The following is a 15,094-nucleotide window of genomic DNA, read 5'->3' as shown; positions in this document are numbered from 1 at the left end:
ATGCCAATGAAAGAGGAACCACCTAATTTAGGGGAATCAAAACATATCGCAGAGAAAAGGTTAAATAGTTTAAATAGAAGATTAGAGAAAAACCCTCACATGAAGGAACTTCATTCTAATTTTATTAATGAATATGAGAATTTGAATCATATGGAAAGAGTTAATGAGGATAAATTACCCTCTCATAACTATTATTTACCTCACCATTGTGTTCTCAAATCAGAATCTAAAAGCACTCCTCTTAGAGTTGTTTTTAATGCATCGTCTCCTTCCTCAAATGGAAATTCACTTAATGATGTATTAATGAAAGGAGATATTGTTGAAGATATTTTGGATCTAATACTCAGATTTAGAACGCATAAGTTTGCCTTTACTTTCGATGTCCAAAAAATGTTCAGGCAAATACTCATAACTCCTTCACAAAGGGACTATTTGCGTATTTTGTGGACAGATAATATAACCAATCAGCTTGTAACTTTCAAATTAAAGACTGTTACCTACGGAACTGCTTGTGCCCCATTTCTTGCAATAAGAACTCTTCAGCAACTTGCAACCGATGAAGCGACGAATCACCCATTAGCATCTGAAGTAGTTTTACGAGATATGTATATGGATGATTGTATCTCGGGTTCCAAAGACATAGAATCAGCACAAATACTTCAACAACAGTTGAAAAGTATATTCGCTAATTGTGGAATGAGTCTTCATAAATGGACATCTAATTCCCCAGAACTGTTGAATGATCTATCTAGTTCACTGAAAGAACATTCTTTTTCCATTTTTGAGCATGCAACTGCCAAAACTCTTGGAATGAACTGGTTAAATTTCGATGATCTTTTTGTTTACAAAATTGAATGTAACCAGGACACTACTTACACCAAAAGAACCATACTTTCGTTAATTGCCAAGTTGTATGACCCACTTGGTCTTCTGGGTCCAGTCATTAGCAAGTTTAAAATCTTCATGCAATCATTATGGTTACAAAAACTTAATTGGGAAGATACTTTGCCCCAAGCACTAACAAAGAACTGGTGTTCTTTAGTTTCGTCTTTAAAGGACATTGAACAAATAAAAATTCCCCGTTGGATTTTAGTAGATAACCCAACAAAGGTTATTTTACACTGTTTCTCAGATGCTTCTGAGGCTGCATATGGCGCAGTTATATACATTCAATGCATACTTCCAAACAATTCAGCTAGTGTAAGATTGGTCACTAGCAAGTCTCGAGTGTCGCCATTAAAAACCATTTCCATACCTCGCTTGGAATTATGTGGCTGCCTTCTGGCTGTTCAACTCAAGACAAGAGTCGAACAATCTTTGAACATTATCCTTGATGAAATAATCATGCATACCGATTCATCGATTTCTTTGGCCTGGATTCGGACACCACCGCATCAGCTAAAGACTTTTATCGCCAACAGAGTTGGAAAGATTCAACAATTAAGCAAAAACTGTAATTGGCAACATGTTTCATCGAAGTGCAACCCGGCAGATTTAATTTCCAGAGGAATGCTTCCAAATGAGCTCGTTGCTAACAAACTTTGGTGGCAGGGACCTACCTTTCTGCAAGAACCTGCTTCCTTGGCATCAAACCACTTAGATGATCCTTCATCAAATACAGACTTTTTGTGTGAACTAAAAGACACTAATACTCAGAACTTAATTGCTGTCAAATCTGACTTTATAGATAATTTTTTGAAATCAACTAATGATTATAGAAAATTAATCCGTGTATTTAGTTTCGTCCTTAGGTTCATAGGAAACTGCAGAAAACAAAAGAAATCAGGTGAGTTAACCGCAGAAGAATTGAATGGCAGCGAATTAAAGTTGATTTCCTTAATTCAAAAGGAAAGCCTAAATCAAGATTATGATAGGTTGAGCAACTCTCAACAGGTAAAAAATTCCAATTTAAAATTTTTATCTCCATTTATTGATGAAAATCAGAAGGTTATTCGTGTTGGAGGTCGACTGAGGAATTCAGAATTATCTTATGATAAAAAATTTCCTTTGATTTTACCTAAAAATCATAACATCACTAAATTAATTCTGTTAGATATACATGAAAGAAACTGTCATGTAGGAGCTCAAACACTTTTGCATTTAACGAGACAAAAATATTGGCCTATTGGAGGTAGAAATTTAGCTAGAAGTATTGTTCATAATTGTGTAATTTGTGCAAAATTTAATCCTCAATTCTCAGTGCAAAAAATGGGAGATTTACCCGCGGAAAGATGCATTCAATCTTTCCCATTTAATATTACAGGAGTTGATTTCTATGGCCCCTTTCAAATTAAAAACAAATTTCAAAGAAAAGGTCCATTGCAAAAAATTTACATTGCAATTTTCATTTGTTTTGTTACTCGCGCAGTACACTTTGAAATAGTTACAGATTTGACATCAGATTCTTTCATAGCTGCTTTAAAACGATTCATGTCTCGAAGAGGTAAAGTCTCAACTCTTTTTACAGACAATGGCCGTAATTTTGTAGGTGCGAATAATGAACTCAAACGCTTATTTAAACTAGTAAGCAAACCAGACAATATTTTGGTGAAATATCTCAGTTCTGAAGCCATTCGTTGGAATTTCATTCCCCCCAGATCTCCACATTTCGGAGGCCTTTGGGAAGCTGGAGTGAAATCATTTAAATTTCATCTTTTACGAGCAGTGGGATGTTTAAAATTAAATTTTGAGGAATTTTTAACAGTAACAAATCAAATTGAAGGAATCTTAAATTCCAGACCAATGGTACCTCTCTCTTCTGATGCAAATGAAGAACAAGCATTAACTCCAGGTCATTTTTTAATCGGAAGACCGATTTTGGCCATGGTAGAACCTAATTTGACCGATTTGTCAGATAACTCCATAAAACGTTGGCAACGTGTAACTACAATTGTCCAATATGTCTGGCAAAGGTGGCATAGAGACTACCTAAATCATTTGCAACAGAAGAATAAATGGTTTTTCCAAAAACAGAATATTTCTGTTGGGGATATAGTATTAGTTAAGGAAGATAATCTTCCAATTAATAATTGGTTATTAGGAAAAATTGAGAAATTGTTTTTTGGAAAGGACAATAACGTCAGAGTTTGTCTTGTGAAAACAAAAAATGGCATATATAAAAGATCAATTAACAAATTGGCTGTATTACCAGTTTCAACTAATTAAGCATTGTTTATTCTGAAATTATTATTTTATTGTGTTTTTTTCTTTTATTATTATTATTCTAGTAAGCCATTACACTTGTGAAATTTTAAATAATTTATGTCCATATATATAGCTTTTGTCATGCATATATTTGATTAGTTGTGAAACTTATAATTTTTACTATGTATGTTAATTTTTAGTTATTGAATAGTTTGTGCAATGTCTTGACAATCTGACAGACCTTGCACGGTGGGGCGGAATATGTTAGATCTCAAAAATATACGCCTACGCGTTTTACCCTTATCGCGCCCCCCACTCCACTTTGCATCTCTGTCAGAGAGGCAAGCATTCGTTCAATCAAGAACTTCGAACAAGGAAGTTCACTTGTCTGCTCTCTCATGAGCTATCTTTCATTGTTTACTGCTATTGCAGCAGTCATAATAATTTTCAATTTTCTTCGTGTATATAGTTCATTATGTTATTAAGTTTGTTTAATAAATGTTAAATAAAAACACTACAGTCCGCTTTCTGTTACATACAATGCACATAAATTTGGTCGCACACAGCCGGAGCTGTTACCATTAAAAATGGCTTCAAAGGATAAAATTACTATCCTAAATCGCAAAAGAGGCTCATTTAAGTCTCAATTAACAAAAATTGACCAATTTCTAGTTACTGAAACGGTCTTGGATATTGTGAAGTGCCAAACAAAATTGGAAGCTTTGCAAAAAATCAAATGCAAACTTGAAGAGTTAAAATATGATTACTTCGAAATCGTTGAAGATGATGATGTGGATACGATTGAAACTTCATTTTCGGAATTGGAAGAAGAAATAGAAAGACTAGAGGTAAGTCTCAAAACAATTTTGACCTCTAGTAAACAAACTATTTCAACTGAAAATAGTGTGCATAATTCAGAACTCTTGTCAAAAACAGAATGTGTCAACATTAAATTGCCAGAAATTCCATTACCTAAATTTGCTGGGCAATATCAGGAATGGCATAACTTTAAATCGCAATTTGAGAATGTAATTCATTCAAATTACAAATTATCAGATGCTCAAAAACTGTTTTATTTGAAGTCTACGTTAATTGGTCCAGCAGCAGACATAGTGACGTCAGATGATTCATATGATTCATTATATAAAGCATTGTCTGAGAGATTTGAGAACAAAAGATTAATTGTTAACAGTCATTTTAATGAAATATTATCTTTAGAAATACCTTTTCAAGAATCCGCAAAGGGGTTAAGAAATTTTGTTGATTGTATTCAAAAACATGTTAGAGCTTTAAAAACAATTGGTTTAGAGTTAAATGATTTTTCTGAAGCATTGTTAATTAATTTAATTTTGAAAAGGCTAGATAAAGAAACTAAAAAACAGTTCGAACTTTCATTGGTATCAACTGATTTACCGGCGTGGAAAGAATTCATTGAATTTTTAGAAAAAAGATGTTTAATGCTAGAGAATATTCAGGCTAATATAATAACAAAACCAAAACATTCATTTGAAAAGAATCAAAAGGGAAAAGCACTTTTTGTAAAAAATGATCATAAATATGTTTGCGTCTTATGTAAAAAAAACCATCCCATTTTCAGATGTGAGTCATTCTTAAGTTTAGACGAAGTTGCTCGATTTCATGTCGTAAAACAGAATAATTGCTGCATCAATTGCCTAAGCCCCCATCATAAGTTAGCTCAATGCCCATCAACACGTGCTTGTACCATCTGTAATGTGAAACACAACACCCTCTTACACCGAAAGGTTGATAAGAAACACGCTCTTCAGGAGCCCCCTTTGAAGTCGGAAGACTCAAAAACCCATAAATTCGTAGATTCCCAAACACAGTCAGATTTATCTTTTTCTCTTATCGCTGGGAAGGAAATAATTCCGAAACAAAGTGTTTTACTCTCCACATGTGTTTTATACATAAAAAATGCATCTGGTAACAGATTAATAGCGCGCGGTATAATTGACACGGGAAGTCAGCAATCGTTTATTTCGACTGAATTAGCTAATAGATTAAATATAAAAAAGGTTAAAAATCATATATCTATTTCGGGAATAAATGGATGTATTACGCAACTACATTCAAAGATATGTACAGATATTTCGAATAAAGATGAGTCCTATTCGAGGACTGTTGATCTTTTAATCACTCCCAAGATTACAGATTGGATCCCGTCGCATAACATAAATGTTGAAAGGTTGAATATTCCTTCGGAATTAATTTTAGCTGATCCAAAATTTTGGGAATCAAATAAAATAGATATTTTATTATCTGCTCAGTTTCTTTTTGAAATTTTGTTACCAGGTAAATATAGCACAGGTAGCTTAATTTTCCAAAATTCAAAACTAGGATATTTAACCAGTGGGGTTATTGAAGGAAATGTTAGTAAACAATATTGTGGTTTAATAGCTCAAATTGATCCAATTGAAGACTTAATTGAAAGATTTTGGGAAATCGAAGATATTAAAGATAAAAATTGTTCTTTAAGTGAGGAATCGGTTTATTGCGAAGAGCATTTTAAATAAACGCATAAACGGGATTCTACTGGTAGATTTATAGTTGAGATGCCAATGAAAGAGGAACCACCTAATTTAGGGGAATCAAAACATATCGCAGAGAAAAGGTTAAATAGTTTAAATAGAAGATTAGAGAAAAACCCTCACATGAAGGAACTTCATTCTAATTTTATTAATGAATATGAGAATTTGAATCATATGGAAAGAGTTAATGAGGATAAATTACCCTCTCATAACTATTATTTACCTCACCATTGTGTTCTCAAATCAGAATCTAAAAGCACTCCTCTTAGAGTTGTTTTTAATGCATCGTCTCCTTCCTCAAATGGAAATTCACTTAATGATGTATTAATGAAAGGAGATATTGTTGAAGATATTTTGGATCTAATACTCAGATTTAGAACGCATAAGTTTGCCTTTACTTTCGATGTCCAAAAAATGTTCAGGCAAATACTCATAACTCCTTCACAAAGGGACTATTTGCGTATTTTGTGGACAGATAATATAACCAATCAGCTTGTAACTTTCAAATTAAAGACTGTTACCTACGGAACTGCTTGTGCCCCATTTCTTGCAATAAGAACTCTTCAGCAACTTGCAACCGATGAAGCGACGAATCACCCATTAGCATCTGAAGTAGTTTTACGAGATATGTATATGGATGATTGTATCTCGGGTTCCAAAGACATAGAATCAGCACAAATACTTCAACAACAGTTGAAAAGTATATTCGCTAATTGTGGAATGAGTCTTCATAAATGGACATCTAATTCCCCAGAACTGTTGAATGATCTATCTAGTTCACTGAAAGAACATTCTTTTTCCATTTTTGAGCATGCAACTGCCAAAACTCTTGGAATGAACTGGTTAAATTTCGATGATCTTTTTGTTTACAAAATTGAATGTAACCAGGACACTACTTACACCAAAAGAACCATACTTTCGTTAATTGCCAAGTTGTATGACCCACTTGGTCTTCTGGGTCCAGTCATTAGCAAGTTTAAAATCTTCATGCAATCATTATGGTTACAAAAACTTAATTGGGAAGATACTTTGCCCCAAGCACTAACAAAGAACTGGTGTTCTTTAGTTTCGTCTTTAAAGGACATTGAACAAATAAAAATTCCCCGTTGGATTTTAGTAGATAACCCAACAAAGGTTATTTTACACTGTTTCTCAGATGCTTCTGAGGCTGCATATGGCGCAGTTATATACATTCAATGCATACTTCCAAACAATTCAGCTAGTGTAAGATTGGTCACTAGCAAGTCTCGAGTGTCGCCATTAAAAACCATTTCCATACCTCGCTTGGAATTATGTGGCTGCCTTCTGGCTGTTCAACTCAAGACAAGAGTCGAACAATCTTTGAACATTATCCTTGATGAAATAATCATGCATACCGATTCATCGATTTCTTTGGCCTGGATTCGGACACCACCGCATCAGCTAAAGACTTTTATCGCCAACAGAGTTGGAAAGATTCAACAATTAAGCAAAAACTGTAATTGGCAACATGTTTCATCGAAGTGCAACCCGGCAGATTTAATTTCCAGAGGAATGCTTCCAAATGAGCTCGTTGCTAACAAACTTTGGTGGCAGGGACCTACCTTTCTGCAAGAACCTGCTTCCTTGGCATCAAACCACTTAGATGATCCTTCATCAAATACAGACTTTTTGTGTGAACTAAAAGACACTAATACTCAGAACTTAATTGCTGTCAAATCTGACTTTATAGATAATTTTTTGAAATCAACTAATGATTATAGAAAATTAATCCGTGTATTTAGTTTCGTCCTTAGGTTCATAGGAAACTGCAGAAAACAAAAGAAATCAGGTGAGTTAACCGCAGAAGAATTGAATGGCAGCGAATTAAAGTTGATTTCCTTAATTCAAAAGGAAAGCCTAAATCAAGATTATGATAGGTTGAGCAACTCTCAACAGGTAAAAAATTCCAATTTAAAATTTTTATCTCCATTTATTGATGAAAATCAGAAGGTTATTCGTGTTGGAGGTCGACTGAGGAATTCAGAATTATCTTATGATAAAAAATTTCCTTTGATTTTACCTAAAAATCATAACATCACTAAATTAATTCTGTTAGATATACATGAAAGAAACTGTCATGTAGGAGCTCAAACACTTTTGCATTTAACGAGACAAAAATATTGGCCTATTGGAGGTAGAAATTTAGCTAGAAGTATTGTTCATAATTGTGTAATTTGTGCAAAATTTAATCCTCAATTCTCAGTGCAAAAAATGGGAGATTTACCCGCGGAAAGATGCATTCAATCTTTCCCATTTAATATTACAGGAGTTGATTTCTATGGCCCCTTTCAAATTAAAAACAAATTTCAAAGAAAAGGTCCATTGCAAAAAATTTACATTGCAATTTTCATTTGTTTTGTTACTCGCGCAGTACACTTTGAAATAGTTACAGATTTGACATCAGATTCTTTCATAGCTGCTTTAAAACGATTCATGTCTCGAAGAGGTAAAGTCTCAACTCTTTTTACAGACAATGGCCGTAATTTTGTAGGTGCGAATAATGAACTCAAACGCTTATTTAAACTAGTAAGCAAACCAGACAATATTTTGGTGAAATATCTCAGTTCTGAAGCCATTCGTTGGAATTTCATTCCCCCCAGATCTCCACATTTCGGAGGCCTTTGGGAAGCTGGAGTGAAATCATTTAAATTTCATCTTTTACGAGCAGTGGGATGTTTAAAATTAAATTTTGAGGAATTTTTAACAGTAACAAATCAAATTGAAGGAATCTTAAATTCCAGACCAATGGTACCTCTCTCTTCTGATGCAAATGAAGAACAAGCATTAACTCCAGGTCATTTTTTAATCGGAAGACCGATTTTGGCCATGGTAGAACCTAATTTGACCGATTTGTCAGATAACTCCATAAAACGTTGGCAACGTGTAACTACAATTGTCCAATATGTCTGGCAAAGGTGGCATAGAGACTACCTAAATCATTTGCAACAGAAGAATAAATGGTTTTTCCAAAAACAGAATATTTCTGTTGGGGATATAGTATTAGTTAAGGAAGATAATCTTCCAATTAATAATTGGTTATTAGGAAAAATTGAGAAATTGTTTTTTGGAAAGGACAATAACGTCAGAGTTTGTCTTGTGAAAACAAAAAATGGCATATATAAAAGATCAATTAACAAATTGGCTGTATTACCAGTTTCAACTAATTAAGCATTGTTTATTCTGAAATTATTATTTTATTGTGTTTTTTTCTTTTATTATTATTATTCTAGTAAGCCATTACACTTGTGAAATTTTAAATAATTTATGTCCATATATATAGCTTTTGTCATGCATATATTTGATTAGTTGTGAAACTTATAATTTTTACTATGTATGTTAATTTTTAGTTATTGAATAGTTTGTGCAATGTCTTGACAATCTGACAGACCTTGCACGGTGGGGCGGAATATGTTAGATCTCAAAAATATACGCCTACGCGTTTTACCCTTATCGCGCCCCCCACTCCACTTTGCATCTCTGTCAGAGAGGCAAGCATTCGTTCAATCAAGAACTTCGAACAAGGAAGTTCACTTGTCTGCTCTCTCATGAGCTATCTTTCATTGTTTACTGCTATTGCAGCAGTCATAATAATTTTCAATTTTCTTCGTGTATATAGTTCATTATGTTATTAAGTTTGTTTAATAAATGTTAAATAAAAACACTACAGTCCGCTTTCTGTTACATACAATGCACATAAATTTGGTCGCACACAGCCGGAGCTGTTACCATTAAAAATGGCTTCAAAGGATAAAATTACTATCCTAAATCGCAAAAGAGGCTCATTTAAGTCTCAATTAACAAAAATTGACCAATTTCTAGTTACTGAAACGGTCTTGGATATTGTGAAGTGCCAAACAAAATTGGAAGCTTTGCAAAAAATCAAATGCAAACTTGAAGAGTTAAAATATGATTACTTCGAAATCGTTGAAGATGATGATGTGGATACGATTGAAACTTCATTTTCGGAATTGGAAGAAGAAATAGAAAGACTAGAGGTAAGTCTCAAAACAATTTTGACCTCTAGTAAACAAACTATTTCAACTGAAAATAGTGTGCATAATTCAGAACTCTTGTCAAAAACAGAATGTGTCAACATTAAATTGCCAGAAATTCCATTACCTAAATTTGCTGGGCAATATCAGGAATGGCATAACTTTAAATCGCAATTTGAGAATGTAATTCATTCAAATTACAAATTATCAGATGCTCAAAAACTGTTTTATTTGAAGTCTACGTTAATTGGTCCAGCAGCAGACATAGTGACGTCAGATGATTCATATGATTCATTATATAAAGCATTGTCTGAGAGATTTGAGAACAAAAGATTAATTGTTAACAGTCATTTTAATGAAATATTATCTTTAGAAATACCTTTTCAAGAATCCGCAAAGGGGTTAAGAAATTTTGTTGATTGTATTCAAAAACATGTTAGAGCTTTAAAAACAATTGGTTTAGAGTTAAATGATTTTTCTGAAGCATTGTTAATTAATTTAATTTTGAAAAGGCTAGATAAAGAAACTAAAAAACAGTTCGAACTTTCATTGGTATCAACTGATTTACCGGCGTGGAAAGAATTCATTGAATTTTTAGAAAAAAGATGTTTAATGCTAGAGAATATTCAGGCTAATATAATAACAAAACCAAAACATTCATTTGAAAAGAATCAAAAGGGAAAAGCACTTTTTGTAAAAAATGATCATAAATATGTTTGCGTCTTATGTAAAAAAAACCATCCCATTTTCAGATGTGAGTCATTCTTAAGTTTAGACGAAGTTGCTCGATTTCATGTCGTAAAACAGAATAATTGCTGCATCAATTGCCTAAGCCCCCATCATAAGTTAGCTCAATGCCCATCAACACGTGCTTGTACCATCTGTAATGTGAAACACAACACCCTCTTACACCGAAAGGTTGATAAGAAACACGCTCTTCAGGAGCCCCCTTTGAAGTCGGAAGACTCAAAAACCCATAAATTCGTAGATTCCCAAACACAGTCAGATTTATCTTTTTCTCTTATCGCTGGGAAGGAAATAATTCCGAAACAAAGTGTTTTACTCTCCACATGTGTTTTATACATAAAAAATGCATCTGGTAACAGATTAATAGCGCGCGGTATAATTGACACGGGAAGTCAGCAATCGTTTATTTCGACTGAATTAGCTAATAGATTAAATATAAAAAAGGTTAAAAATCATATATCTATTTCGGGAATAAATGGATGTATTACGCAACTACATTCAAAGATATGTACAGATATTTCGAATAAAGATGAGTCCTATTCGAGGACTGTTGATCTTTTAATCACTCCCAAGATTACAGATTGGATCCCGTCGCATAACATAAATGTTGAAAGGTTGAATATTCCTTCGGAATTAATTTTAGCTGATCCAAAATTTTGGGAATCAAATAAAATAGATATTTTATTATCTGCTCAGTTTCTTTTTGAAATTTTGTTACCAGGTAAATATAGCACAGGTAGCTTAATTTTCCAAAATTCAAAACTAGGATATTTAACCAGTGGGGTTATTGAAGGAAATGTTAGTAAACAATATTGTGGTTTAATAGCTCAAATTGATCCAATTGAAGACTTAATTGAAAGATTTTGGGAAATCGAAGATATTAAAGATAAAAATTGTTCTTTAAGTGAGGAATCGGTTTATTGCGAAGAGCATTTTAAATAAACGCATAAACGGGATTCTACTGGTAGATTTATAGTTGAGATGCCAATGAAAGAGGAACCACCTAATTTAGGGGAATCAAAACATATCGCAGAGAAAAGGTTAAATAGTTTAAATAGAAGATTAGAGAAAAACCCTCACATGAAGGAACTTCATTCTAATTTTATTAATGAATATGAGAATTTGAATCATATGGAAAGAGTTAATGAGGATAAATTACCCTCTCATAACTATTATTTACCTCACCATTGTGTTCTCAAATCAGAATCTAAAAGCACTCCTCTTAGAGTTGTTTTTAATGCATCGTCTCCTTCCTCAAATGGAAATTCACTTAATGATGTATTAATGAAAGGAGATATTGTTGAAGATATTTTGGATCTAATACTCAGATTTAGAACGCATAAGTTTGCCTTTACTTTCGATGTCCAAAAAATGTTCAGGCAAATACTCATAACTCCTTCACAAAGGGACTATTTGCGTATTTTGTGGACAGATAATATAACCAATCAGCTTGTAACTTTCAAATTAAAGACTGTTACCTACGGAACTGCTTGTGCCCCATTTCTTGCAATAAGAACTCTTCAGCAACTTGCAACCGATGAAGCGACGAATCACCCATTAGCATCTGAAGTAGTTTTACGAGATATGTATATGGATGATTGTATCTCGGGTTCCAAAGACATAGAATCAGCACAAATACTTCAACAACAGTTGAAAAGTATATTCGCTAATTGTGGAATGAGTCTTCATAAATGGACATCTAATTCCCCAGAACTGTTGAATGATCTATCTAGTTCACTGAAAGAACATTCTTTTTCCATTTTTGAGCATGCAACTGCCAAAACTCTTGGAATGAACTGGTTAAATTTCGATGATCTTTTTGTTTACAAAATTGAATGTAACCAGGACACTACTTACACCAAAAGAACCATACTTTCGTTAATTGCCAAGTTGTATGACCCACTTGGTCTTCTGGGTCCAGTCATTAGCAAGTTTAAAATCTTCATGCAATCATTATGGTTACAAAAACTTAATTGGGAAGATACTTTGCCCCAAGCACTAACAAAGAACTGGTGTTCTTTAGTTTCGTCTTTAAAGGACATTGAACAAATAAAAATTCCCCGTTGGATTTTAGTAGATAACCCAACAAAGGTTATTTTACACTGTTTCTCAGATGCTTCTGAGGCTGCATATGGCGCAGTTATATACATTCAATGCATACTTCCAAACAATTCAGCTAGTGTAAGATTGGTCACTAGCAAGTCTCGAGTGTCGCCATTAAAAACCATTTCCATACCTCGCTTGGAATTATGTGGCTGCCTTCTGGCTGTTCAACTCAAGACAAGAGTCGAACAATCTTTGAACATTATCCTTGATGAAATAATCATGCATACCGATTCATCGATTTCTTTGGCCTGGATTCGGACACCACCGCATCAGCTAAAGACTTTTATCGCCAACAGAGTTGGAAAGATTCAACAATTAAGCAAAAACTGTAATTGGCAACATGTTTCATCGAAGTGCAACCCGGCAGATTTAATTTCCAGAGGAATGCTTCCAAATGAGCTCGTTGCTAACAAACTTTGGTGGCAGGGACCTACCTTTCTGCAAGAACCTGCTTCCTTGGCATCAAACCACTTAGATGATCCTTCATCAAATACAGACTTTTTGTGTGAACTAAAAGACACTAATACTCAGAACTTAATTGCTGTCAAATCTGACTTTATAGATAATTTTTTGAAATCAACTAATGATTATAGAAAATTAATCCGTGTATTTAGTTTCGTCCTTAGGTTCATAGGAAACTGCAGAAAACAAAAGAAATCAGGTGAGTTAACCGCAGAAGAATTGAATGGCAGCGAATTAAAGTTGATTTCTTTAATTCAAAAGGAAAGCCTAAATCAAGATTATGATAGGTTGAGCAACTCTCAACAGGTAAAAAATTCCAATTTAAAATTTTTATCTCCATTTATTGATGAAAATCAGAAGGTTATTCGTGTTGGAGGTCGACTGAGGAATTCAGAATTATCTTATGATAAAAAATTTCCTTTGATTTTACCTAAAAATCATAACATCACTAAATTAATTCTGTTAGATATACATGAAAGAAACTGTCATGTAGGAGCTCAAACACTTTTGCATTTAACGAGACAAAAATATTGGCCTATTGGAGGTAGAAATTTAGCTAGAAGTATTGTTCATAATTGTGTAATTTGTGCAAAATTTAATCCTCAATTCTCAGTGCAAAAAATGGGAGATTTACCCGCGGAAAGATGCATTCAATCTTTCCCATTTAATATTACAGGAGTTGATTTCTATGGCCCCTTTCAAATTAAAAACAAATTTCAAAGAAAAGGTCCATTGCAAAAAATTTACATTGCAATTTTCATTTGTTTTGTTACTCGCGCAGTACACTTTGAAATAGTTACAGATTTGACATCAGATTCTTTCATAGCTGCTTTAAAACGATTCATGTCTCGAAGAGGTAAAGTCTCAACTCTTTTTACAGACAATGGCCGTAATTTTGTAGGTGCGAATAATGAACTCAAACGCTTATTTAAACTAGTAAGCAAACCAGACAATATTTTGGTGAAATATCTCAGTTCTGAAGCCATTCGTTGGAATTTCATTCCCCCCAGATCTCCACATTTCGGAGGCCTTTGGGAAGCTGGAGTGAAATCATTTAAATTTCATCTTTTACGAGCAGTGGGATGTTTAAAATTAAATTTTGAGGAATTTTTAACAGTAACAAATCAAATTGAAGGAATCTTAAATTCCAGACCAATGGTACCTCTCTCTTCTGATGCAAATGAAGAACAAGCATTAACTCCAGGTCATTTTTTAATCGGAAGACCGATTTTGGCCATGGTAGAACCTAATTTGACCGATTTGTCAGATAACTCCATAAAACGTTGGCAACGTGTAACTACAATTGTCCAATATGTCTGGCAAAGGTGGCATAGAGACTACCTAAATCATTTGCAACAGAAGAATAAATGGTTTTTCCAAAAACAGAATATTTCTGTTGGGGATATAGTATTAGTTAAGGAAGATAATCTTCCAATTAATAATTGGTTATTAGGAAAAATTGAGAAATTGTTTTTTGGAAAGGACAATAACGTCAGAGTTTGTCTTGTGAAAACAAAAAATGGCATATATAAAAGATCAATTAACAAATTGGCTGTATTACCAGTTTCAACTAATTAAGCATTGTTTATTCTGAAATTATTATTTTATTGTGTTTTTTTCTTTTATTATTATTATTCTAGTAAGCCATTACACTTGTGAAATTTTAAATAATTTATGTCCATATATATAGCTTTTGTCATGCATATATTTGATTAGTTGTGAAACTTATAATTTTTACTATGTATGTTAATTTTTAGTTATTGAATAGTTTGTGCAATGTCTTGACAATCTGACAGACCTTGCACGGTGGGGCGGAATATGTTAGATCTCAAAAATATACGCCTACGCGTTTTACCCTTATCGCGCCCCCCACTCCACTTTGCATCTCTGTCAGAGAGGCAAGCATTCGTTCAATCAAGAACTTCGAACAAGGAAGTTCACTTGTCTGCTCTCTCATGAGCTATCTTTCATTGTTTACTGCTATTGCAGCAGTCATAATAATTTTCAATTTTCTTCGTGTATATAGTTCATTATGTTATTAAGTTTGTTTAATAAATGTTAAATAAAAACACT

The 15,094-nt window shown here is 33.4% G+C and overlaps 4 protein-coding genes across 4 annotated transcripts; all 4 read left to right on the top strand.

The window, feature by feature from the left end:
- LOC147814150 (uncharacterized) lies at nucleotides 1-3,165 on the top strand. The gene is made up of 2 exons (XM_087160229.1): nucleotides 1-1,630; nucleotides 2,369-3,165. The coding sequence occupies exons 1-2, from the start codon at nucleotides 1-3 to the stop codon at nucleotides 3,163-3,165; spliced, it is 2,427 nt and encodes an 808-aa protein (XP_087016355.1).
- A 2,552-nt stretch (nucleotides 3,166-5,717) lies between these two features.
- LOC147814149 (uncharacterized) lies at nucleotides 5,718-7,507 on the top strand. The gene is made up of 2 exons (XM_087160228.1): nucleotides 5,718-7,385; nucleotides 7,469-7,507. Exons 1-2 carry the CDS (start codon nucleotides 5,718-5,720, stop codon nucleotides 7,505-7,507), a joined length of 1,707 nt encoding a protein of 568 aa, XP_087016354.1.
- Nucleotides 7,508-8,147: 640 nt separating this feature from the next.
- On the top strand, nucleotides 8,148-8,882 carry LOC147814148 (uncharacterized). The gene has a single exon (XM_087160227.1). The coding sequence runs from the start codon at nucleotides 8,148-8,150 to the stop codon at nucleotides 8,880-8,882; it is 735 nt and encodes a 244-aa protein (XP_087016353.1).
- A 2,552-nt stretch (nucleotides 8,883-11,434) lies between these two features.
- Nucleotides 11,435-14,599, top strand: LOC147814147 (uncharacterized). Its single transcript, XM_087160226.1, has 2 exons — nucleotides 11,435-13,064; nucleotides 13,803-14,599. Exons 1-2 carry the CDS (start codon nucleotides 11,435-11,437, stop codon nucleotides 14,597-14,599), a joined length of 2,427 nt encoding a protein of 808 aa, XP_087016352.1.
- The last annotated feature ends 495 nt before the right edge of the window (nucleotides 14,600-15,094 follow it).

The sequence above is a fragment of the Parasteatoda tepidariorum genome, chromosome 3, assembly GCF_982258835.1.
Source record: "Parasteatoda tepidariorum strain Cologne lab strain chromosome 3, Ptep-v5.0, whole genome shotgun sequence".
In the NCBI taxonomy this organism is placed as follows: Eukaryota; Metazoa; Arthropoda; class Arachnida; order Araneae; family Theridiidae; genus Parasteatoda; species Parasteatoda tepidariorum.
Note: the sequence above shows the minus strand (reverse complement) of the source record. Positions and strands in the feature narration are given on the sequence as shown.